At 55.7% G+C, this 24,924-nt stretch overlaps 1 protein-coding gene across 2 annotated transcripts; it reads left to right on the top strand.

The window, feature by feature from the left end:
- The first annotated feature begins 1,048 nt into the window (after positions 1 to 1,048).
- Positions 1,049 to 12,636, top strand: WDR76 (WD repeat domain 76). 2 transcript variants are annotated; one of them, XM_075575443.1, is made up of 9 exons: positions 1,049 to 1,177; positions 4,251 to 4,433; positions 4,610 to 4,699; positions 7,860 to 7,918; positions 9,739 to 9,862; positions 10,577 to 10,678; positions 11,532 to 11,578; positions 11,754 to 11,907; positions 12,366 to 12,636. In XM_075575443.1, exons 1-9 carry the CDS (start codon positions 1,172 to 1,174, stop codon positions 12,606 to 12,608), a joined length of 1,008 nt encoding a protein of 335 aa, XP_075431558.1. In that variant the 5' UTR covers positions 1,049 to 1,171; the 3' UTR covers positions 12,609 to 12,636. The 2 variants fall into 2 exon arrangements, with proteins under 2 accessions (XP_075431558.1, XP_075431557.1); XM_075575442.1 differs by having other exon boundaries at positions 1,055 to 1,177; positions 4,137 to 4,433.
- Positions 12,637 to 24,924: the final 12,288 nt, after the last annotated feature.

The raw sequence follows: 24,924 nt of genomic DNA, 5'->3' as shown, positions 1-24,924 counted from the left end.
GTCCCGGGGTAGGGGGGGGGGGGTTGTAGAGACAGTGTATGTCCCTGGGTAGGGGGGGGGGGGTTGTAGAGACAGTGTATGTCCGGGGGGGGAGGGTTGTAGAGACAGTGTATGTCCCGGGGGGGGGGGGGTTGTAGAGACAGTGTATGTCCCGGGGGGGGGGGAGTAGAGACAGTGTATGTCCCGGGGGGGGGGGGGGGTTGTAGAGACAGTGTATGTCCCGGGGGGGGGGGGGGGGAGTAGAGACAGGGTATGTCCCGGGGGGGGGAGATTTTAGAGACAGTGTATGTCCCAGGGGGGGGGGGGGGTTAGAGACAGTGTATGTCCCGGGGGGGGGGGGGTTGTAGAGGCAGTGTATGTCCCAGGGGGGGTGTAGAGACAGTGTATGTCCCGGGAGGAGGGGGGGGAGTAGAGACAGTGTATGTCCCAGGGGGGCGGGGGGGAGTAGAGACAGTGTATGTCCCGGGGGGGGGGGGGAGTAGAGACAGTGTATGTCCCGGGGGGGGTTGTTGAGACAGTGTATGTCCCGGGGAGGGGGGGAGTAGAGACAGTGTATGTCCCGGTGGGGGAGGGTTGTAGAGACAGTGTATGTCCCGGGGGGGGGGGTTGTAGAGACAGTGTATGTCCCGGGGGGGGGGGGGAGTAGAGACAGTGTATGTCCCGGGGGGGGGGGTTGTAGAGACAGTGTATGTCCCGGGGGGGGGGGGGAGTAGAGACAGTGTATGTCCCGGGGGGGGGGGGGGAGTAGAGACAGGGTATGTCCCGGGGGGGGGGAGATTGTAGAGACAGTGTATGTCCCAGGGGGGGGGGGGGGGTGTGTAGAGACAGTGTATGTCCCGGGGGGGGGGGGGGGTTGTAGAGACAGTGTATGTCCCGGGAGGAGGGGGGGGGGAGTAGAGACAGTGTATGTCCCAGGGGGGCGGGGGGGAGTAGAGACAGTGTATGTCCCGGGGGGGGGGGGAGTAGAGACAGTGTATGTCCCGGGGGGGGGGGAGTAGTAGAGACAGTGAATGTCCCGGGGGGGGGGGGGGGGAGTTTCTGGCTGTGACGGCACATCCGGGCCGCGCGATGTTATACAACTAGGAACCGGCGGGAAAAGTAACTGACAGTTACATAGAGAGATCTGTATACCGCGTCCCTGATACACCGCGGCCGGGGGGGAGCTCGGAGAATGCAGGTGTGTAACATCCCCGTAACGCTCTGTGTATTACTGTCACCTGCCGAGGACTGATACATCACACACACAGACACAGACAGACACACGCACAGACACAGGCAGACACACACAGACACTCACACACACACACAGACACTCGCACAGACACACACACACAGACACTCGCACACACACACACACAGACACAGACACACACACAGACACTCGCACACACACACACACACACACACAGACACTCGCACACACACACACAGACACAGACACACACACAGACACTCGCACACACACACGCACACAGACACACGCACACAGACACTCGCACACAGACACTCGCACACACACACACAGACACAGACACTCGCACAGACACACACACACACAGACACTCGCACACACACACACACACACAGACACTCGCGCACACAGACACAGACACTCGCACAGACACTCGCACACACACACACACACACACACAGACACTCGCGCACACACACACAGACACTCGCGCACACACACACAGACACTCGCACACACACAGACACTCGCACACACACAGACACTCGCACACACACAGACACTCGCACACACACAGACACTCGCACACACAGACACTCGCACACACACAGACACTCGCACACACACAGACACACACAGACACTCGCACTCACACAGACACTCGCGCGCGCACACACACACACAGACACTCGCACACACGCAGACACAGACACTCGCGCACACACACACACACACACACACACAGACACTCGCACACACACACACAGACACTCGCACACACACACACAGACACTCGCACACACGCCTATATGCCAAAACGTGCCATTTCTTGACTCCCCACTGGGACCTTTCTCAAAAGCGTAGAGTCAATAAATGTCACTTTCTGTATATAGGAGCGCCTGTCCTCCTTTTTTTGGTATATTTTTGGACAGTATGCACCCTCCTTTTACCTTTATTTTATATTCTGTTTTGTGTGTGCCCTGTTTCTGATTTTATTTATAATGTGTGTGTGTGTGTGTATATATGTGCATATGTATATATGTGTACAATTGTATTTGTATATATATACAGGCATACCCCGCTTTAAGGACACTCACTTTAAGTACACTCGAGTAAGTACATGTCGCCCAATAGGCAAACGGCAGCTCGCGCATGCGCCTGTTAGCACATCCTGCACAGCAATACCAACTCCCTACTTGTACCGAAGCGGGGAGACTATAGAGCCTGTTACAAATGCGTTATTTACATCAGTTATGCATGTATAGGACGATTGCAGTACAGTACATGCATCGATAAGTGAAAAAAGGTAGTGCTTCACTTTAAGTACATTTTCCCTTTATATACATGCTCTGGTCCCATTGCGTACGTTAATGCGGGGTATGTATATATATGTATATATATATATATATATATATATATATACGCTAGTTAAGATAAATATATATAATCAAAAATAAATAGATGATACCGTTCTGTGGCTAACGAAATGCTTTTATTTGTGCGAGCTTTCCAGATACACTGATCTCTTCTTCTGGCGATGTTACAATGAATGAAGCAAGCAAAGGGTTTACTTAAAAACAGTGTCTCTTGGAATGTTATCTGTGCTTATCCCTCCCCATGTGTAGATGCGATTTATGACTTGAGGTGTTAAATGGACCCTGAATGTTAGGTGTGTGTGTATATATAAATGAATGAAGAGCCCACAGTGTATACAGCAATTTACAAAAGGTGTGTGTGGAGTGGGAGTGTATATCAATGGTGTGGAAATGGGAGAGAGTGTTGCATTACTAAAAGTGTGTGCAGATACTATGTGGTCCCTATTGGTGTATAGGGATAGAATTACATAGAGTATATGTATGTGTAAGAAATAGCTACGTGTGCATACATATAGCGCAGTATTTATAGACATGGCCTTTAGCAATCATGGGAAGAGCGTTCACTTGTCAGTAATGACTCATAAAACTTCGGTCTCGGTTTAGGCCACCGCTAAGTGTCCCAAACAGTTGCATAAATTTGTATTCATGCAACCGTCTCTCTTTCGGTGTTCTAAGATTACCTTTGAGTATGGCCACCCTCAGATCGTTCATCTTATGGCCAGTCAGAGAAATGTTCGCCGACAGGACCGTCTCTTGTTCCACGTGTGATGCTGTGGCGATGCAGATTCATTCTCTTGTTTAGCCCCTGCCCTGTCTCACCTATGTAGTAGCAGCCCCCTGGGCATTTCATGCACATGATGAGGTACACGACATTGCTGGAGGAACAGGTGAACCTTCCTCTGATTTTGTACTCCAGATTCCTGTGTGGTATTTGTATTGTGCCCGCTGTGTGGAGCATATATATTAGCACTAGCTAAGATATACCTAGCAATCGTTATAAATAGACGTGAGCAATAGGGTATGTGTGCGGGTAATGTGCGCACACACGCAGAGCAACACAATAAAGTGATTAAATAATAAACAGTGAAAGTGGCAAAACAATATAAATAGAGAATAAAACCAGTATTTAAAAGGTCCATGTGATAAGTGTGTTCAAAGCAATATAATAAGCTGACCGGTCTGCAGCTTCTGAAAGGATGAACGGCAGCCACGGATATCTACATAAGAAAAGAGAAGAGCATGCCACGAATCCTGTGTTAAAATATATTACCGCACTAAAAAGGCCGCTTAATCGGCGCAGTCACGAGTGGAGTAAGAACAAACGCCTTTTAGCGAGATCATCTCTCACGGGGGGTGGCGATAACCTGCAGGAATCGTCTTGTGATGCCGCACGGAGAGCCGATACGCACCTGTGTTTATTATAATGGATTTAATTCTAATGGGCTTATGTGATTCTGCGCCATGTCCCAGTGTCTTTGAGGAGATCTTTATACAAACTGCTGCTTAATTGTTTAAAATGAATCATCATATTTTTTTATTTCTCTCCCTGCCCCCCCCCCCCCCAATAGGAAAATACACCCACTGCCCGTCAGGGATCCGGGGTGCGTCGCATCATGCTTGTCTCGGGTGCTGCCTCCGCTCCGTCTCCTAAGCGGCATTACGCTAAATCGTTCCTCCCGCAGAAACGCCGCCAGCAGAGCTACCCCAGTGAGGGGGGCGCTCCGGAGAAGAGAGCCCGGGTCCTGTTGGATGAAGGCGGTGACGGGCTGCACCCCGTCGTTCTGCTGTCCCGCATGACGCTCGAACCTGGGACTCAAGCAGAGGCACAATCCAGCGAGGAAGTAACCGACGAGGAATACACTCAGGTGAGTGCCCCGTGTGCAACGTTCCCTCCATTCCTGCGGCCAGGGGTCACGCCCCCAGCCCCTGAGGTTGTATGAAGACGGCGTTCCTCTGGCCATGCTGCACTGCATGCTGGGTGACGTGTTGCAGGTTTTTGCCTCCGTGCCAGAGGTTTACACCTTGTTCCTCTTGTTTGCAGGAACGGGCAGGCCTCTCTGCTTATGAACTGGAGAGGTTACACAATATTAAACAAAATGCAAAGTTCTTGGCCTCCTTGAATTTACTACAGGTTAGTTGGGTTTTAAACGTGCTCTTTGCTTGGGATTTGGTTCCTTTTTGGGGTTCAAATACTTTGTGACTGTAAGCCCCACTCTCCCAATATGGTGTTCCATTCATGCCCATTGTAGGAGGGTTATGGGTAGCATTCCCTGTTGTGTTTAAATACACTTTTCCGGAGAGAGCGTTTCTCCAAGTCACCCAGAAAAGAAGAAATAATATATAGTGTACACCTATATATAACTGTTGCAAAGGGGAGGGCGTCTTGGCTCCTTCAATCGGTCTACTTGCAGTGTATTACAATAACAATAGTCAGTGGCAGGTGGTGTCTCAGTATTCTCTGCTTGTGGTATAAATGAATATCTCGGAATGAGAAAACCGACATATGGGGCAGACCAGTATGATTCTTTATCTTCAAATATAGCAGCAATATATATAGTGCAAAGCCCATGGACTCACATTCTGTACATAGGGTATGTTCACATAAAAGTTTGTTGGACGCTTCAGTTACATTTTTGCGTTTAAGCGCCTTCACCGATCACCTTTCGTATACCTATTGTGTTTAAAGCCATAGAGTTTCAAATTATATTCCTTAGATCAGTGTTTTATAACGGGGGTTCCTAGGCTCCCTTGGGTTCCCCGGGCGTCCCAAAAGGGTTCTCTGCGATTTTCATGTCATTTGAAAATGGTACCAAATACAGAAGAATGTACAATGCATCTGATCTCAGACGCTCTATTAGAGAGGGTTGGGGTTCCTTACAATGCATCTGATCTCAGACGCGCTATTAGAGAGGGTTGGGGTTCCTTACAATGCATCTGATCTCAGACGCGCTATTAGAGAGGGTTGGGGTTCCTTACAATGCATCTGATCTCAGACGCGCTATTAGAGGGGGTTGGGGTTCCTTACAATGCATCTGATCAAAGACGCGCTATTAGAGAGGGTTGGGGTTTCTTACAATGCATCTGATCTCAGACGCGCTATTAGAGAGGGTTGGGGTTCCTTACAATGCATCTGATCTCAGACGCACTATTAGAGAGGGTCGGGGTTCCTTACAATGCATCTGATCTCAGACACGCTATTAGAGAGGGTTGGGGTTCCTTACAATGTATCTGATCTCAGACGCGCTGTTAGAGAGGGTTGGGGTTCCTTACAATGCATCTGACCTCTGACGCGCTATTAGAGAGGGTTGGGGTTCCTTACAATGCATCTGATCTCAGACACGCTATTAGAGAGGGTTGGGGTTCCTTACAATGCATTTGATCTCAGGCGCGCTATTAGAGAGGGTCGGAGTTCCTTACAATGCATTTGATCTCGGACGCGCTATTAGAGAGGGTTGGGGTTCCTTACAATGCATCTGACCTCTGACGCGCTATTAGAGAGGGTTGGGGTTCCTTACAATCATCTGATCTCAGGCACGCTATTAGAGAGGGTTGGGGTTCCTTACAATGCATCTGATCTCAGACACGCTATTAGAGAGGGTTGGGGTTCCTTACAATGTTTAAAACCAGAGACAGCACATAAAACACAGACAAAGCTCAGCTTTAGCACATCCAGTGAAAATCATACACGGTACAGTGCCTAAATATATATGTATATAAATATCTATTAAGTAAAATGGTCTTTTAGTTTGACATTTTTGGCCAAAATTGTTGTAAGCCCCTGAGCCAACGTCACGGCAGACCACAATTCAGGGGTCCCTAACGCTAATATAAATTCTTAATAACCTGCGTAATAACAGGAAGAATGATTTATAGTAAATCTGTCAATATTAGTTGCAAAGTTCTAAGTCTGATTGAAGCCTTTATTAACCTGTACATTACCAGGAAAAGCACTCTGAATTAGAGTTGTCACAACCATCCTGCAAGCAAACAAGTTCCCCTGTGTGGAAGGTGCTATGGAGTGAGCCCTTAACCATTTAAATGTGGGAGGGGGTGAGCTTAAATTAAGTAGGAGGTTGCCAACCTCCAATCAGCCAGGACTAGCTGAAACACAATTGTAAAATATACTGGACACCTAACAAGCTCCTATTGAACCCCCAAAATAACCACAACATATATATATAAGCATATGAGTGTCACAGAGGAGTGCTACTGAGCATGGCAATATATATTTAAAACCAGAGACAGCACATAAAACACAGACAAAGCTCAGCTTTAGCACATCCAGTGAAAATCATACACGGTACAGTGCCTAAATATATATGTATAAATATCTATTAAGTAAAATTGTCTTAGTGACAACTCTAATTCAGAGTGCTTTTCCTGGTAATGTACAGGTTAATAAAGGCTTCAATCAGACTTAGAACTTTGCAACTAATATTGACAGATTTACTATAAATCATTCTTCCTGTTATTACGCAGGTTATTAAGAATTTATATTAGCGTTAGGGACCCCTGAATTGTGGTCTGCTGTGACGTTGGCTCAGGGGCTTACAACAATTTTGGCCAAAAATGTCAAACTAAAAGACCATTTTACTTATTAGATATTTATACATATATATTTAGGCACTGTACCGTGTATGATTTTCACTGGATGTGCTAAAGCTGAGCTTTGTCTGTGTTTTATGTGCTGTCTCTGGTTTTAAATATATATTGCCATGCTCAGTAGCACTCCTCTGTGACACTCATATGCTTATATATATGTTGTGGTTATTTTGGGGGTTCAATAGGAGCTTGTTAGGTGTCCACTATATTTTACAATTGTGTTCCTTACAATGTATCTGATCTCAGACGCGCTGCTAGAGAGGGTTGGGGTTCCTTACAATGCATCTGATCTCAGGCGCGCTATTAGAGAGGGTTGGGGTTCCTTACAATGTATCTGACCTCTAATTCGCTATTAGAGGGGGTCCTGAAAACTGACCTGTTGGTGGCTCTTGAGGACGGAGTTGCCCACCCCTGATATAGGATCGCCCGCACAGGAGGGTTCTGGGAAGAGCACAGACCGGGGCAGCTATGGGGTGGGACATCTCGTGTCGTTTCCAGCCTCGGGTGAACCCAGGGAGGAATCTTACTGAGGTTTAACATAAAACTACAAATTGAACCCGAGTGGCGTTGGTCTTTCCCGGGGTAACGCTTTCACTGTTTCCTATCGGAAATGTATTGCTGAGATTAACGGAAGAGATTTTGAAGGTGTTTTTTTTTGCTTCCACAATTCACCCTCTGATGTTTTACAGTCTGCTGCAAGTCTTCGTTCTTCAACCAAAAAAAGAAGACGGACCAATGGCAGCAAAAAGTAAAGCACATTTACCGTCTGTGTGCCGGGGGGTGGTTATCTGCGTGGAAACCTTGCATAGCAGCGTGTCAGTCACTTGGCGTGTATATGTTGCATGGAATGCTTTACATGACCTCTGCTTTTTGCTCCATTCATCTCTGTGCTCTAACACGGGTGTGCAAACGGGGGGGGGGGGCGCAAGATTTATTTGGGGGGGGGGGGTTGCGGTGGTTACAGAGGCTCCACTGCCTTCTCCAAGGCATTTAAATGCCAAGGACCGCGCAAGGCCTTTTTAACTTCCCTTACCGTGACCCGGTCGGATTGGGTAACGCGGCGTCAAATGAAGACTGAGCCCCTGATTGAGCCACCTGTGCTAAGGCAGGGATACAAAACAGAAATATTGCCGCTCTCCAAATGTGTGAACACTATAGGGATATAGGGTGCATACGGGAATGATAGACACGTATAGTAGGGAGGAGGGTTAGGGGAGTAACCCAAAAGAGTCCTATTTGCACTCACTAATTCTCATAAATGGCTAGGAAACATTCAATCCTCGGGAGGGGCCCAGTCACCATTTAGTAAATATATAAAAAACACTTTATTTAACATATATGCAAAGACACAACAAATTATTATTAAAAGAAACGGGGTAGGTAAGGGAAGGTGAGTGATATATAAAGCCTCTATTCACACGTAGGTTGTTGCTACTTGATACAATCAGACACAGCCTAAATACATGTATACTGGTGATGTATTAGTGGTCATGTAACACGATATCGCTCAAGCCGCTGAGTACCCTTCACTCTGTGGGGTGTGTACAAGTCTTACACCCATACCAATATTGGGATCAACATGATGCAATGAATGTATTCGTAACTGAAGCGCTTATAGTGATCCCTGCAAGGGGGAATTTACCACTAATGACCCCTTAGAAAGGGTCTATCACAATCTGTAAATCGATATTGGGAAGTGTCAGTGGTTCACAAGGGTAGCAGTCTCTGTGCTCCTGTTCCCACGATAACTCAGTACTTGGCATACAAACATTAAACACCTAGTTGCTGCGGCATTATTGGAGGCATACGACCTGATGTTCACTCGCCGTTCCGTCCCCGCGCACCCTGATGACGTCACATGCAGAACGGCATAAAATCGCCGACGTACGTTTCGCGCCACCTAGCGCTTTCTCGTGGGAACAGGAACACAGAGACTGCAACCCTTGTGAACCACTGACACTTCCCAATATCGATTTACAGATATCGTGTTATATGACCACTAATACATCACCAGTATACATGTATTTAGGCTGTGTCTGATTGTATCAAGTAGCAACAACCTACGTGTGAATAGAGGCTTTATATATCACTCACCGTCCCTTACCTACCCCCCGTTTCTTTTAATAATAATTTGTTGTGTCTTTGCATATATGTTAAATAAAGTGTTTTTTATATATTTACTAAATGGTGACTGGGCCCCTCCCGAGGATTGAATGTTTCCTAGCCATTTATGAGAATTAGTGAGTGCAAATAGGACTCTTTTGGGTTACTCCCCTAACCCCCCTCCCTACTATACTAAGGCAGGGATATCCTGAAAAGCAGACCTGTTGGTGGCTCTTGAGGACTGGCGTTGAGCCTCCCCTGCAAAGTGACAGACTGTAGGTCCCTCGTCTTCTCCATCACAGGGTGTCGGACAGAAGTCGCACCTCGGTTTAGAGAGGATCCTGTTTTGTATTGGAACTAGTCGGCCATTATTTACAAGATAGGACTTAAACTGTGTGCTCCCTGATACTGGTGAGAGAAGCCACGTGTGCGCTTTGTGTTAACCCTTTCTCTGTTGTTTCTCAGGGAGAAGCCGAAAAAGATGGCGGAAGAGTCACTAAGGCGCCGTTCCATGAGACTTCAGAGAGTCGACCCCCCAGGAACCTCGCTCCCCGACAAGCAAGAGCTGCCTGAGCCAGCGCCGGAAGAAGTAAGAGCGTGGCATTCTGGGGAGGGGGTGGACAGTCTCGTGGCATTCTGGGGAGGGGGTGGACAGTCTCGTGGCATTCTGGGGAGGGGGTGGGGGGGGGTGGACAGTCGTGGCATGCTAGGGGGTGGACAGTCGTGGCATACTAGGGGGGTGAGTGTGGATAGTCGTGGCATACTAGGGGGGTGAGGGTGGATAGTCGTGGCATACAAGGGGGGGGTGAGGTGGATAGTCATGGCATACTAGGGGGGTGAGGTGGATAGTCGTGGCATACTAGGGGGGTGAGGGTGGATAGTCGTGGCATACTAGGGGGGGGTGAGGGTGGACATTCTTGTGGCATTCCTGGGGGGTGAGGGTGAACAGTCTTGTGGCATTCCTGGGGTTTGGGGGTGGACAGTTGTGGCATTCCGTGGGGGAGGGGTGCACAGTCTTGTGTTCCGTGGGGGTGGATAGTTTCGTGGCATTCTAGGGGAAGGGGACTGTAACACTATGTTCTTATGTGCGTGCTGTTATATTAGATTATTTTAGCAACTCCAAAAGCCAAATAATTTCCCGTGGTTTGTGGCATCTGGCATGTGCCCGTTGTAGAGTGTTTGGAATCCCACACTGGGAGTGTCTGAGAGAATGTATCTGGCAGGCTGTGCACAGGATGTCCCCTCTCCAGCTGCTCTCTGTGTGTGTGTACAGTTATATCGTTTTCTGTCTCATATTGTGCAGATAATAAAGCCTCAAGGGCCCCTGGAAATGATACCTGCCAACGATCAGGAGGACACAGAAGCAACCGATGTGTTGCTTAGGACGTGGGAATCCATCAGCCAGGTGCTGTCACCGACTCATTCACAGCCCAGACTTGGCACTCTCCTGGCATTGAAAGAGAAAAGCATTTGTCTGTACTGGCATGGGGGGTGGGGGGGGGGTAGAGATATAGGGGAATTATTCTTACACTGAAATACCTGGATATCGGACACTTGGATGAGATATTTCAATAAGCGATTATTCCGCTAACACGAGTAAGCTAATTGCGTATTAACCTGCCCACGGTGCAGCATACGTACAGCTCGACAGAATGAAAGCGATGGTATTGATCCTCTCGCGCAACCCATCCCCACGCCGCCGCAGCATTCCCCACCCAATCGGCTCGCCATTTAGTAAGCCACTCCCATGCCATGTCACCGTGACAGTAGCAATCGCATTTCTGTGGAATTTGGTTTTACCATGAAAGGGTAACTCTCCGTTATTTAATTTTCATGAAGAGTCCAGTTCCCATCGGTAGGGGGGGGTCGTCCTCGGGCGACCTTGAAGAATCCTGTAAAATGACTTCTTACCATTTCTATCGCTTCTCTGGAAAGAGAGAGAACAGTCTCACATAGCCCCCTTACTGCACATATACAGAGTAACCCTGTCCTTCATACAGCTCATTCCTTTTCTTCCAGTCCCTCCATGCCAGAACTTCCCCTCCCCGGTGAAACGTTTTTCTTCTTGCATTGCTCGGGTGACATTGTAACGTGATGGACAACTGATGCCTGGAGCATTAGAGGGCTGATGGAACCCGGGTTCACTGAAAGGTTTCTCCTACCCTCAACTGGGCCGGGTTTAATCCCCATTCATTTGTACTGGGATGGAGGGACTATAAGAAATAAACCATAACGAATTCTCCGTTCTGATCCAACAGGAGAATGTCAACGGCTCCGTGACGCGGAAGACCGGAAGCATTAAGAGGTAGGAAGCGCACCTCTGCTCCCAATATGGTCTCCAATCATATTGTGTGTGTGTGTGTGTGTGTGTGTGTGTGTGTGTGTGTTACAGTCTTCTCCCCGCTTGTGTCCTCTGTTAGGAGATGAATTTCTGCTTCCCCCTGCTACAATGTCACATTATGGTGAATGTTTCCTCTCAGGTACAGAGAGAGTTTGAAGGTGATGAAGCTGCAGGAGGAAGCGGTAATGAAGGTGGTTAAGAGCCGTATTTTCTGTGTGGCCGTCCACCCGTCGCAGAGCCGGAGCCTTGTGGCAGCTGGAGACAAATGGGGGCACGTTGGCCTCTGGGATCTGGTATGTTGGGGTTTTCGTTACGCCATTGAAGCGTGTATCTTATAGTCAGGACAGTTGCATCTAAACATATCTTTTCTGTATGTGTGTATAGCTATATATTTGTGTGTGGCCATGTATAATCTATGTTCAGATTGCTTTACTAATTATATGTAACAACCCATCTGCATTTTGCAGAAAGTCCGATAGATTGACCTGTGCACTTACAGTATATATGGACTTGTACATATATACAGTCCCTTGATTTGTGACCTATAGGCTACTCTGCACCTCCTACATACTGCTAATCAGTGTGACTCTGGTTATGTATGGCTTGCTTTGCTTATCCTGTAGTCCTTTTTGCTCGTGTGAGGCATTTGCCGGGTACGCAGATACAATGCTTCATTCTAAGACCCACAGTTGGCTTGTGATATTCTTACGGCTCTGCAATAAGTGTGCCCCTCTCTGCCAATCCTTTCTAGGACCACAGTTCGTCTTATGATGGGGTCTGTATGTTTGCGCCTCACGCCCGTTCAGTGAGCTGCATGTCCTTTTCCCCATCGAACTCTGCTCACCTGCTGTCACTCAGCTACGATGGGACAATGCGCTGTGGAGATGTTTCCCGCGCTGTCTTTGATGAGGTGAGAGAAGATTTCTGTGCCGCCATGGGCACTGGTTATGTATTCTGTATCTCTTGTGTCCCCCATATCCGTGCAGGACAGTAGGGTTTAGGCCACTCCCTGCTCGAGGTTGGACATCGGTCAGCTGCCTCTTGAGCCTGCTGGATGTGTCCTGCCTGCTTGGCCGAGGACTCTTGTGGGTTTTTTTGTTTTGGAAAAATGGAACAAGACATTGAATTAAATCTGTTGTGTTAGAGCAGCAGGGACACTGGGGAGTGGGAGTGGGGAGGGTTAGAGCAGCAGGGACACTGGGCTGTGGGAGTGGGAAGGGTTAGAGCAGCAGGGACACTGGGCTGTGGGAGTGGGGAGGGTTAGAGCAGCAGGGACACTGGGGAGTGGGAGTGGGAAGGGTTAGAGCAGCAGGGACACTGGGCTGTGGGAGTGGGGAGGGTTAGAGCAGCAGGGACACTGCTGTGGGAGTGGGGAGGGTTAGAGCAGCAGGGACACTGGGCTGTGGGAGTGGGGAGGGTTAGAGCAGCAGGGACACTGGGCTGTGGGAGTGGGGAGGGTTAGAGCAGCAGGGACACTGGGCTGTGGGAGTGGGAAGGGTTAGAGCAGCAGGGACACTGGGCTGTGGGAGTGGGGAGGGTTAGAGCAGCAGGGACACTGGGCTGTGGGAGTGGGGAGGGTTAGAGCAGCAGGACACTGGGTTGTGGGAGTGGGAAGGGTTAGAGCAGCAGGGACACTGGGCTGTGGGAGTGGGAAGGGTTAGAGCAGCAGGGACACTGGGCTGTGGGAGTGGGAAGGGTTAGAGCAGCAGGGACACTGGGCTGTGGGAGTGGGGAGGGTTAGAGCAGCAGGGACACTGGGGAGTGGGAGTGGGGAGGGTTAGAGCAGCAGGACACTGCTGTGGGAGTGGGAAGGGTTAGAGCAGCAGGGACACTGGGCTGTGGGAGTGGGAAGGGTTAGAGCAGCAGGGACACTGGGCTGTGGGAGTGGGAAGGGTTAGAGCAGCAGGGACACTGGGCTGTGGGAGTGGGAAGGGTTAGAGCAGCAGGGACACTGGGCTGTGGGAGTGGGGAGGGTTAGAGCAGCAGGGACACTGGGCTGTGGGAGTGGGGAGGGTTAGAGCAGCAGGGACACTGGGGAGTGGGAGTGGGAAGGGTTAGAGCAGCAGGGACACTGGGCTGTGGGAGTGGGGAGGGTTAGAGCAGCAGGGACACTGGGCTGTGGGAGTGGGAAGGGTTAGAGCAGCAGGGACACTGGGCTGTGGGAGTGGGGAGGGTTAGAGCAGCAGGGACACTGGGCTGTGGGAGTGGGGAGGGTTAGAGCAGCAGGACACTGGGTTGTGGGAGTGGGAAGGGTTAGAGCAGCAGGGACACTGGGCTGTGGGAGTGGGAAGGGTTAGAGCAGCAGGGACACTGGGCTGTGGGAGTGGGAAGGGTTAGAGCAGCAGGGACACTGGGCTGTGGGAGTGGGGAGGGTTAGAGCAGCAGGGACACTGGGGAGTGGGAGTGGGGAGGGTTAGAGCAGCAGGACACTGCTGTGGGAGTGGGAAGGGTTAGAGCAGCAGGGACACTGGGCTGTGGGAGTGGGAAGGGTTAGAGCAGCAGGGACACTGGGCTGTGGGAGTGGGAAGGGTTAGAGCAGCAGGGACACTGGGCTGTGGGAGTGGGAAGGGTTAGAGCAGCAGGGACACTGGGCTGTGGGAGTGGGGAGGGTTAGAGCAGCAGGGACACTGGGGAGTGGGAGTGGGGAGGGTTAGAGCAGCAGGGACACTGGGCTGTGGGAGTGGGGAGGGTTAGAGCAGCAGGGACACTGGGGAGTGGGGAGGGTTAGAGCAGCAGGGACACTGGGCTGTGGGAGTGGGGAGGGTTAGAGCAGCAGGGACACTGGGCTGTGGGAGTGGGGAGGGTTAGAGCAGCAGGGACACTGGGCTGTGGGAGTGGGGAGGGTTAGAGCAGCAGGGACACTGGGCTGTGGGAGTGGGAAGGGTTAGAGCAGCAGGGACACTGGGCTGTGGGAGTGGGAAGGGTTAGAGCAGCAGGGACACTGGGGAGTGGGAGTGGGGAGGGTTAGAGCAGCAGGGACACTGGGCTGTGGGAGTGGGGAGGGTTAGAGCAGCAGGGACACTGGGGAGTGGGGAGGGTTAGAGCAGCAGGACACTGGGGAGTGGGAGTGGGGAGGGTTAGAGCAGCAGGGACACTGGGCTGTGGGAGTGGGGAGGGTTAGAGCAGCAGGGACACTGCTGTGGGAGTGGGGAGGGTTAGAGCAGCAGGGACACTGGGCTGTGGGAGTGGGGAGGGTTAGAGCAGCAGGGACACTGGGCTGTGGGAGTGGGGAGGGTTAGAGCAGCAGGGACACTGCTGTGGGAGTGGGGAGGGTTAGAGCAGCAGGGACACTGGGCTGTGGGAGTGGGGAGGGTTAGAGCAGCAGGGACACTGGGGAGTGGGAGTGGGGAGGGTTAGAGCAGCAGGGACACTGGGCTGTGGGAGTGGGGAGGGTTAGAGCAGCAGGGACACTGGGCTGTGGGAGTGGGGCAGGGTTAGAGCAGCAGGACACTGGGGAGTGGAAGTGGGAGGGTTAGAGCAGCAGGGACACTGGGCTGTGGGAGTGGGAAGGGTTAGAGCAGCAGGGACACTGGGCTGTGGGAGTGGGGAGGGTTAGAGCAGCAGGGACACTGGGCTGTGGGAGTGGGGAGGGTTAGAGCAGCAGGACACTGGGCTGTGGGAGTGGGGAGGGTTAGAGCAGCAGGGACACTGGGCTGTGGGAGTGGGGAGGGTTAGAGCAGCAGGGACACTGGGCTGTGGGAGTGGGGAGGGTTAGAGCAGCAGGGACACTGGGCTGTGGGAGTGGGGAGGGTTAGAGCAGCAGGGACACTGGGCTGTGGGAGTGGGGAGGGTTAGAGCAGCAGGGACACTGGGCTGTGGGAGTGGGGAGGGTTAGAGCAGCAGGGACACTGGGGAGTGGGAGTGGGAAGGGTTAGAGCAGCAGGGACACTGGGGAGTGGGAGTGGGAAGGGTTAGAGCAGCAGGGACACTGGGGAGTGGGAGTGGGAAGGGTTAGAGCAGCAGGGACACTGGGCTGTGGGAGTGGGGAGGGTTAGAGCAGCAGGGACACTGGGCTGTGGGAGTGGGGAGGGTTAGAGCAGCAGGACACTGGGCTGTGGGAGTGGGAAGGGTTAGAGCAGCAGGGACACTGGGCTGTGGGAGTGGGAAGGGTTAGAGCAGCAGGACACTGGGCTGTGGGAGTGGGAAGGGTTAGAGCAGCAGGGACACTGGGCTGTGGGAGTGGGAAGGGTTAGAGCAGTAGGGACACTGGGCTGTGGGAGTGGGAAGGGTTAGAGCAGCAGGGACACTGGGCTGTGGGAGTGGGGAGGGTTAGAGCAGTAGGGACACTGGGGAGTGGGAGTGGGAAGGGTTAGAGCAGCAGGGACACTGGGGAGTGGGAGTGGGAAGGGTTAGAGCAGCAGGGACACTGGGGAGTGGGAGTGGGAAGGGTTAGAGCAGCAGGGACACTGGGGAGTGGGAGTGGGAAGGGTTAGAGCAGCAGGGACACTGGGCTGTGGGAGTGGGGAGGGTTAGAGCAGCAGGGACACTGGGCTGTGGGAGTGGGGAGGGTTAGAGCAGCAGGACACTGGGCTGTGGGAGTGGGAAGGGTTAGAGCAGCAGGGACACTGGGCTGTGGGAGTGGGAAGGGTTAGAGCAGCAGGGACACTGGGCTGTGGGAGTGGGGAGGGTTAGAGCAGCAGGGACACTGGGCTGTGGGAGTGGGGAGGGTTAGAGCAGCAGGGACACTGGGCTGTGGGAGTGGGGAGGGTTAGAGCAGCAGGGACACTGGGGAGTGGGAAGGGTTAGAGCAGCAGGGACACTGGGCTGTGGGAGTGGGAAGGGTTAGAGCAGCAGGGACACTGGGCTGTGGGAGTGGGAAGGGTTAGAGCAGCAGGGACACTGGGGAGTGGGAAGGGTTAGAGCAGCAGGGACACTGGGCTGTGGGAGTGGGGAGGGTTAGAGCAGCAGGGACACTGGGCTGTGGGAGTGGGAAGGGTTAGAGCAGCAGGACACTGGGGAGTGGGAGTGGGGAGGGTTAGAGCAGCAGGGACACTGGGCTGTGGGAGTGGGGAGGGTTAGAGCAGCAGGGACACTGGGCTGTGGGAGTGGGGAGGGTTAGAGCAGCAGGGACACTGGGGAGTGGGGAAGGGTTAGAGCAGCAGGGACACTGGGCTGTGGGAGTGGGGAGGGTTAGAGCAGCAGGGACACTGCTGTGGGAGTGGGAAGGGCTAGAGCAGCAGGGACAGTGGGCTGTGGGAGTGGGAAGGGTTAGAGCAGCAGGGACACTGGGCTGTGGGAGTGGGGAGGGTTAGAGCAGCAGGACACTGGGCTGTGGGAGTGGGGAGGGTTAGAGCAGCAGGGACACTGGGCTGTGGGAGTGGGAAGGGTTAGAGCAGCAGGGACACTGGGCTGTGGGAGTGGGGAGGGTTAGAGCAGCAGGGACACTGGGCTGTGGGAGTGGGAAGGGTTAGTGCAGCAGGGACACTGGGCTGTGGGAGTGGGGAGGGTTAGAGCAGCAGGGACACTGGGCTGTGGGAGTGGGGAGGGTTAGAGCAGCAGGGACACTGGGGAGTGGAAGTGGGGAGGGTTAGAGCAGCAGGGACACTGGGCTGTGGGAGTGGGGAGGGTTAGAGCAGCAGGGACACTGGGCTGTGGGAGTGGGGAGGGTTAGAGCAGCAGGGACACTGGGCTGTGGGAGTGGGAAGGGTTAGAGCAGCAGGACACTGGGCTGTGGGAGTGGGAAGGGTTAGAGCAGCAGGGACACTGGTCTGTGGGAGTGGGGAGGGTTAGAGCAGCAGGGACACTGGTCTGTGGGAGTGGGAAGGGTTAGAGCAGCAGGGACACTGGGGAGTGGAAGTGGGGAGGGTTAGAGCAGCAGGGACACTGGGCTGTGGGAGTGGGAAGGGTTAGAGCAGCAGGGACACTGCTGTGGGAGTGGGGAGGGTTAGAGCAGCAGGGACACTGGGCAGTGGGAGTGGGGAGGGTTAGAGCAGCAGGGACACTGGGCTGTGGGAGTGGGGAGGGTTAGAGCAGCAGGGACACTGGGCTGTGGGAGTGGGGAGGGTTAGAGCAGCAGGGACACTGGGCTGTGGGAGTGGGAAGGGTTAGAGCAGCAGGGACACTGGGTTGTGGGAGTGGGAAGGGTTAGAGCAGCAGGGACACTGGGGAGTGGAAGTGGGGAGGGTTAGAGCAGCAGGGACACTGGGCTGTGGGAGTGGGAAGGGTTAGAGCAGCAGGGACACTGGGCTGTGGGAGTGGGAAGGGTTAGAGCAGCAGGGACACTGGGCTGTGGGAGTGGGAAGGTTTAGAGCAGCAGGGACAGTGGGCTGTGGGAGTGGGAAGGGTTAGAGCAGCAGGGACACTGGGCTGTGGGAGTGGGGAGGGTTAGAGCAGCAGGGACACTGGGCTGTGGGAGTGGGAAGGGTTAGAGCAGCAGGGACACTGGGCTGTGGGAGTGGGAAGGTTTAGAGCAGCAGGGACAGTGGGCTGTGGGAGTGGGAAGGGTTAGAGCAGCAGGGACACTGGGCTGTGGGAGTGGGAAGGGTTAGAGCAGCAGGGACAGTGGGCTGTGGGAGTGGGAAGGGTTAGAGCAGCAGGGACACTGGGCTGTGGGAGTGGGAAGGGTTAGAGCAGCAGGGACACTGGGCTGTGGGAGTGGGGAGGGTTAGAGCAGCAGGGACACTGGGCTGTGGGAGTGGGAAGGGTTAGAGCAGCAGGGACACTGGTCTGTGGGAGTGGGGAGGGTTAGAGCAGCAGGGACACTGGGCTGTGGGAGTGGGGAGGGTTAGAGCAGCAGGGACACTGGGCTGTGGGAGTGGGGAGGGTTAGAGCAGCAGGGACACTGGTCTGTGGGAGTGGGGAGGGTTAGAGCAGCAGGGACACTGGGCTGTGGGAGTGGGGAGGGTTAGAGCAGCAGGGACACTGGGCTGTGGGAGTGGGGAAGGGTTAGAGCAGCAGGGACACTGGGCTGTGGGAGTGGGGAGGGTTAGAGCAGCAGGGACACTGGGCTGTGGGAGTGGGGAGGGTTAGAGCAGCAGGGACACTGGGCTGTGGGAGTGGGGAGGGTTAGAGCAGCAGGGACACTGGTCTGTGGGAGTGGGGAGGGTTAGAGCAGCAGGACACTGGGCTGTGGGAGTGGGGAGGGTTAGAGCAGCAGGGACACTGGGCTGTGGGAGTGGGGAGGGTTAGAGCAGCAGGGACACTGGGCTGTGGGAGTGGGAAGGGTTAGAGCAGCAGGGACACTGGGCTGTGGGAGTGGGGAGGGTTAGAGCAGCAGGGACACTGGGCTGTGGGAGTGGGGAGGGTTAGAGCAGCAGGGACACTGGGCTGTGGGAGTGGGAAGGGTTAGAGCAGCAGGGACACTGGGCTGTGGGAGTGGGAAGGGTTAGAGCAGCAGGGACACTGGGCTGTGGGAGTGGGGAAGGGTTAGAGCAGCAGGGACACTGGGCTGTGGGAGTGGGGAGGGTTAGAGCAGCAGGGACACTGGGCTGTGGGAGTGGGGAGGGTTAGAGCAGCAGGGACACTGGGGAGTGGGAGTGGGGAGGGTTAGAGCAGCAGGGACAGTGGGCTGTGGGAGTGGGGAGGGTTAGAGCAGCAGGGACACTGGGGAGTGGGGAAGGGTTAGAGCAGCAGGGACACTGGGCTGTGGGAGTGGGAAGGGTTAGAGCAGCAGGGACACTGGGCTGTGGGAGTGGGAAGGGTTAGAGCAGCAGGGACACTGGGCTGTGGGAGTGGGGAGGGTTAGAGCAGCAGGGACACTGGGCTGTGGGAGTGGGGAGGGTTAGAGCAGCAGGACACTGGGCGTGGGAGTGGGGAGGGTTAGAGCAGCAGGGACACTGGGCTGTGGGAGTGGGAAGGGTTAGAGCAGCAGGGACACTGGGCTGTGGGAGTGGGGAGGGTTAGAGCAGCAGGGACACTGGGCTGTGGGAGTGGGGAGGGTTAGAGCAGCAGGGACACTGGGCTGTGGGAGTGGGGAGGGTTAGAGCAGCAGGGACACTGGGCTGTGGGAGTGGGAAGGGTTAGAGCAGCAGGGACACTGGGCTGTGGGAGTGGGGAGGGTTAGAGCAGCAGGGACACTGCTGTGGGAGTGGGGAGGGTTAGAGCAGCAGGACACTGGGAGTGGGAGTGGGGAGGGTTAGAGCAGCAGGACACTGCTGTGGGAGTGGGAAGGGTTAGAGCAGCAGGGACACTGGGCTGTGGGAGTGGGGAGGGTTAGAGCAGCAGGGACACTGGGCTGTGGGAGTGGGGAGAGTTAGAGCAGCAGGGACACTGGGCTGTGGGAGTGGGGAGGGTTAGAGCAGCAGGGACACTGGGCTGTGGGAGTGGGGAGGGTTAGAGCAGCAGGGACACTGGGCTGTGGGAGTGGGAAGGGTTAGAGCAGCAGGGACACTGGGCTGTGGGAGTGGGAAGGGTTAGAGCAGCAAAGACACTGGGCTGTGGGAGTGGGAAGGGTTAGAGCAGCAGGGACACTGCTGTGGGAGTGGGGAGGGTTAGAGCAGCAGGGACACTGGGCTGTGGGAGTGGGAAGGGTTAGAGCAGCAGGGACACTGGGCTGTGGGAGTGGGGAGGGTTAGAGCAGCAGGGACACTGCTGTGGGAGTGGGGAGGGTTAGAGCAGCAGGGACACTGGGCTGTGGGAGTGGGGAGGGTTAGAGCAGCAGGGACACTGGGCTGTGGGAGTGGGGAGGGTTAGAGCAGCAGGGACACTGGGCTGTGGGAGTGGGGAGGGTTAGAGCAGCAGGGACACTGGGCTGTGGGAGTGGGAAGGGTTAGAGCAGCAGGGACACTGGGCTGTGGGAGTGGGGAGGGTTAGAGCAGCAGGGACACTGGGCTGTGGGAGTGGGGAGGGTTAGAGCAGCAAGACACTGGGCTGTGGGAGTGGGGAGGGTTAGAGCAGCAGGGACACTGGGCTGTGGGAGTGGGAAGGGTTAGAGCAGCAGGGACACTGGGCTGTGGGAGTGGGAAGGGTTAGAGCAGCAGGGACACTGGGCTGTGGGAGTGGGGAGGGTTAGAGCAGCAGGGACACTGGGCTGTGGGAGTGGGGAGGGTTAGAGCAGCAGGGACAGTGGGCTGTGGGAGTGGGGAGGGTTAGAGCAGCAGGGACACTGGGCTGTGGGAGTGGGCAGGGTTAGAGCAGCAGGGACACTGGGCTGTGGGAGTGGGAAGGGTTAGAGCAGCAGGACACTGGGCTGTGGGAGTGGGGAGGGTTAGAGCAGCAGGGACACTGGGCTGTGGGAGTGGGAAGGGTTAGAGCAGCAGGGACACTGGGCTGTGGGAGTGGGAAGGGTTAGAGCAGCAGGGACACTGGGCTGTGGGAGTGGGCAGGGTTAGAGCAGCAGGGACACTGGGCTGTGGGAGTGGGGAGGGTTAGAGCAGCAGGGACACTGGGAGTGGGAGTGGGAAGGGTTAGAGCAGCAGGGACACTGGGCTGTGGGAGTGGGAAGGGTTAGAGCAGCAGGGACACTGGGCTGTGGGAGTGGGGAGGGTTAGAGCAGCAGGGACACTGGGCTGTGGGAGTGGGAGGGTTAGAGCAGCAGGGACACTGGGCTGTGGGAGTGGGGAGGGTTAGAGCAGCAGGACACTGGGCTGTGGGAGTGGGGAGGGTTAGAGCAGCAGGGACACGGCTGTGGGAGTGGGGAGAGTTAGAGCAGCAGGGACACTGGGCTGTGGGAGTGGGCAGGGTTAGAGCAGCAGGGACACTGGGCTGTGGGAGTGGGAAGGGTTAGAGCAGCAGGGACACTGGGCTGTGGGAGTGGGCAGGGTTAGAGCAGCAGGGACACTGGGCTGTGGGAGTGGGCAGGGTTAGAGCAGCAGGGACACTGGGCTGTGGGAGTGGGGAGGGTTAGAGCAGCAGGACACTGGGCTGTGGGAGTGGGAAGGGTTAGAGCAGCAGGGACACTGGGCTGTGGGAGTGGGAAGGGTTAGAGCAGCAGGGACACTGGGCTGTGGGAGTGGGGAGGGTTAGAGCAGCAGGGACACTGGGCTGTGGGAGTGGGAAGGGTTAGAGCAGCAGGGACACTGGGCTGTGGGAGTGGGAAGGGTTAGAGCAGCAGGACACTGGGGAGTGGGAGTGGGAGGGTTAGAGCAGCAGGGACACTGGGCTGTGGGAGTGGGGAGAGTTAGAGCAGCAGGGACACTGGGCTGTGGGAGTGGGAAGGGTTAGAGCAGCAGGGACACTGGGCTGTGGGAGTGGGGAGGGTTAGAGCAGCAGGGACACTGGGCTGTGGGAGTGGGGAGGGTTAGAGCAGCAGGGACACTGGGCTGTGGGAGTGGGGAGGGTTAGAGCAGCAGGGACACTGGGCTGTGGGAGTGGGGAGGGTTAGAGCAGCAGGGACACTGCTGTGGGAGTGGGAAGGGCTAGAGCAGCAGGGACAGTGGGCTGTGGGAGTGGGAAGGGTTAGAGCAGCAGGGACACTGGGCTGTGGGAGTGGGGAGGGTTAGAGCAGCAGGGACACTGGTCTGTGGGAGTGGGGAGGGTTAGAGCAGCAGGGACACTGCTGTGGGAGTGGGGAGGGTTAGAGCAGCAGGGACACTGGGCTGTGGGAGTGGGGAGGGTTAGAGCAGCAGGGACACTGGGCTGTGGGAGTGGGGAGGGTTAGAGCAGCAGGGACACTGCTGTGGGAGTGGGGAGGGTTAGAGCAGCAGGGACACTGGTCTGTGGGAGTGGGGAGGGTTAGAGCAGCAGGGACACTGGGAGTGGGAGTGGGGAGGGTTAGAGCAGCAGGGACACTGGGCTGTGGGAGTGGGGAGGGTTAGAGCAGCAGGGACACTGGGGAGTGGAAGTGGGAAGGGTTAGAGCAGCAGGGACACTGGGCTGTGGGAGTGGGAAGGGTTAGAGCAGCAGGGACACTGGGCTGTGGGAGTGGGGAGGGTTAGAGCAGCAGGGACACTGGGCTGTGGACTGGGCTGTGGGAGTGGGGAGGGTTAGAGCAGCAGGACACTGGGCTGTGGGAGTGGGAAGGGTTAGAGCAGCAGGGGACACTGGGCTGTGGGAGTGGGGAGGGTTAGAGCAGCAGGACACTGGGCTGTGGGAGTGGGGAGGGTTAGAGCAGCAGGGACACTGGGCTGTGGGAGTGGGGAAGGGTTAGAGCAGCAGGGACACTGGGCTGTGGGAGTGGGGGAGGGTTAGAGCAGCAGGGACACTGGGCTGTGGGAGTGGGGAGGGTTAGAGCAGCAGGGACACTGGGCTGTGGGAGTGGGGAGGGTTAGAGCAGCAGGGACACTGGGCTGTGGGAGTGGGGAGGGTTAGAGCAGCAGGGACACTGGGCTGTGGGAGTGGGGAGGGTTAGAGCAGCAGGGACACTGGGCTGTGGGAGTGGGAAGGGTTAGAGCAGCAGGGACACTGGGCTGTGGGAGTGGGGAGGGTTAGAGCAGCAGGGACACTGGGCTGTGGGAGTGGGGAGGGTTAGAGCAGCAGGGACACTGGGCTGTGGGAGTGGGAAGGGTTAGAGCAGCAGGGACACTGGGCTGTGGGAGTGGGGAGGGTTAGAGCAGCAGGGACACTGGTCTGTGGAGTGGGGAGGGTTAGAGCAGCAGGGACACTGGGCTGTGGGAGTGGGGAGGGTTAGAGCAGCAGGGACACTGCTGTGGGAGTGGGGAAGGGCTAGAGCAGCAGGGACAGTGGGCTGTGGGAGTGGGGAAGGGTTAGAGCAGCAGGGACACTGGGCTGTGGGAGTGGGAAGGGTTAGAGCAGCAGGGACAGTGGGCTGTGGGAGTGGGAAGGGTTAGAGCAGCAGGGACACTGGCTGTGGGAGTGGGGAGGGTTAGAGCAGCAGGGACACTGGGGAGTGGGAGTGGGGAGGGTTAGAGCAGCAGGGACACTGGGCTGTGGGAGTGGGGAGGGTTAGAGCAGCAGGGACACTGCTGGGAGTGGGGAGGGTTAGAGCAGCAGGGACACTGGGGCTGTGGGAGTGGGGAGGGTTAGAGCAGCAGGGACACTGGGCTGTGGGAGTGGGAGGGTAGAGCAGCAGGGACACTGCTGTGGGAGTGGGGAGGGTTAGAGCAGCAGGGACACTGGGGAGTGGGAGTGGGGAAGGGTTAGAGCAGCAGGGACACTGGGCTGTGGGAGTGGGGAGGGTTAGAGCAGCAGGGACACTGGGCTGTGGGAGTGGGGAGGGTTAGAGCAGCAGGGACACTGGGGAGTGGGAGTGGGGAAGGGTTAGAGCAGCAGGGACACTGGGCTGTGGGAGTGGGGAGGGTTAGAGCAGCAGGGACACTGGGGAGTGGGAGTGGGGAAGGGTTAGAGCAGCAGGGACACTGGGCTGTGGGAGTGGGGAAGGGTTAGAGCAGCAGGGACACTGGGCTGTGGGAGTGGGGAGGGTTAGAGCAGCAGGGACAGTGGGCTGTGGGAGTGGGAAGGGTTAGAGCAGCAGGGACACTGGGCTGTGGGAGTGGGAGGGTTAGAGCAGCAGGGACACTGGGAGTGGGAGTGGGGAGGGTTAGAGCAGCAGGGACACTGGGCTGTGGGAGTGGGGAGGGTTAGAGCAGCAGGGACACTGGGCTGTGGGAGTGGGGAGGGTTAGAGCAGCAGGACACTGGGCTGTGGGAGTGGGGAGGGTTAGAGCAGCAGGGACACTGGGCTGTGGGAGTGGGGAAGGGTTAGAGCAGCAGGGACACTGGGCTGTGGGAGTGGGAAGGGTTAGAGCAGCAGGGACACTGGGCTGTGGGAGTGGGGAGGGTTAGAGCAGCAGGGACAGTGGGCTGTGGGAGTGGGGAGGGTTAGAGCAGCAGGGACACTGGGCTGTGGGAGTGGGGAGGGTTAGAGCAGCAGGGACACTGGGCTGTGGGAGTGGGGAGGGTTAGAGCAGCAGGGACACTGGGCTGTGGGAGTGGGGAGGGTTAGAGCAGCAGGGACACTGGTCTGTGGGAGTGGGGAGGGTTAGAGCAGCAGGGACACTGGGGAGTGGGAGTGGGAAGGGTTAGAGCAGCAGGGACACTGGGCTGTGGGAGTGGGGAGGGTTAGAGCAGCAGGGACAGTGGGCTGTGGGAGTGGGGAGGGTTAGAGCAGCAGGGACACTGGGCTGTGGGAGTGGGGAGGGTTAGAGCAGCAGGGACACTGGGGAGTGGGAGTGGGAAGGGTTAGAGCAGCAGGGACACTGGGCTGTGGGAGTGGGGAGGGTTAGAGCAGCAGGGACAGTGGGCTGTGGGAGTGGGAAGGGTTAGAGCAGCAGGGACACTGGGCTGTGGGAGTGGGGAGGGTTAGAGCAGCAGGGACACTGCTGTGGGAGTGGGGAGGGTTAGAGCAGCAGGGACACTGGGCTGTGGGAGTGGGAAGGGTTAGAGCAGCAGGGACACTGGGCTGTGGGAGTGGGGAGGGTTAGAGCAGCAGGACACTGGGCTGTGGGAGTGGGGAGGGTTAGAGCAGCAGGGACA

This window comes from Ascaphus truei, chromosome 18, assembly GCF_040206685.1.
Source record: "Ascaphus truei isolate aAscTru1 chromosome 18, aAscTru1.hap1, whole genome shotgun sequence".
NCBI classification, from domain to species: Eukaryota; Metazoa; Chordata; class Amphibia; order Anura; family Ascaphidae; genus Ascaphus; species Ascaphus truei.
The sequence above is the reverse complement of the archived record's forward strand: the minus strand, read 5'-3'. Positions and strand labels throughout refer to the sequence as shown.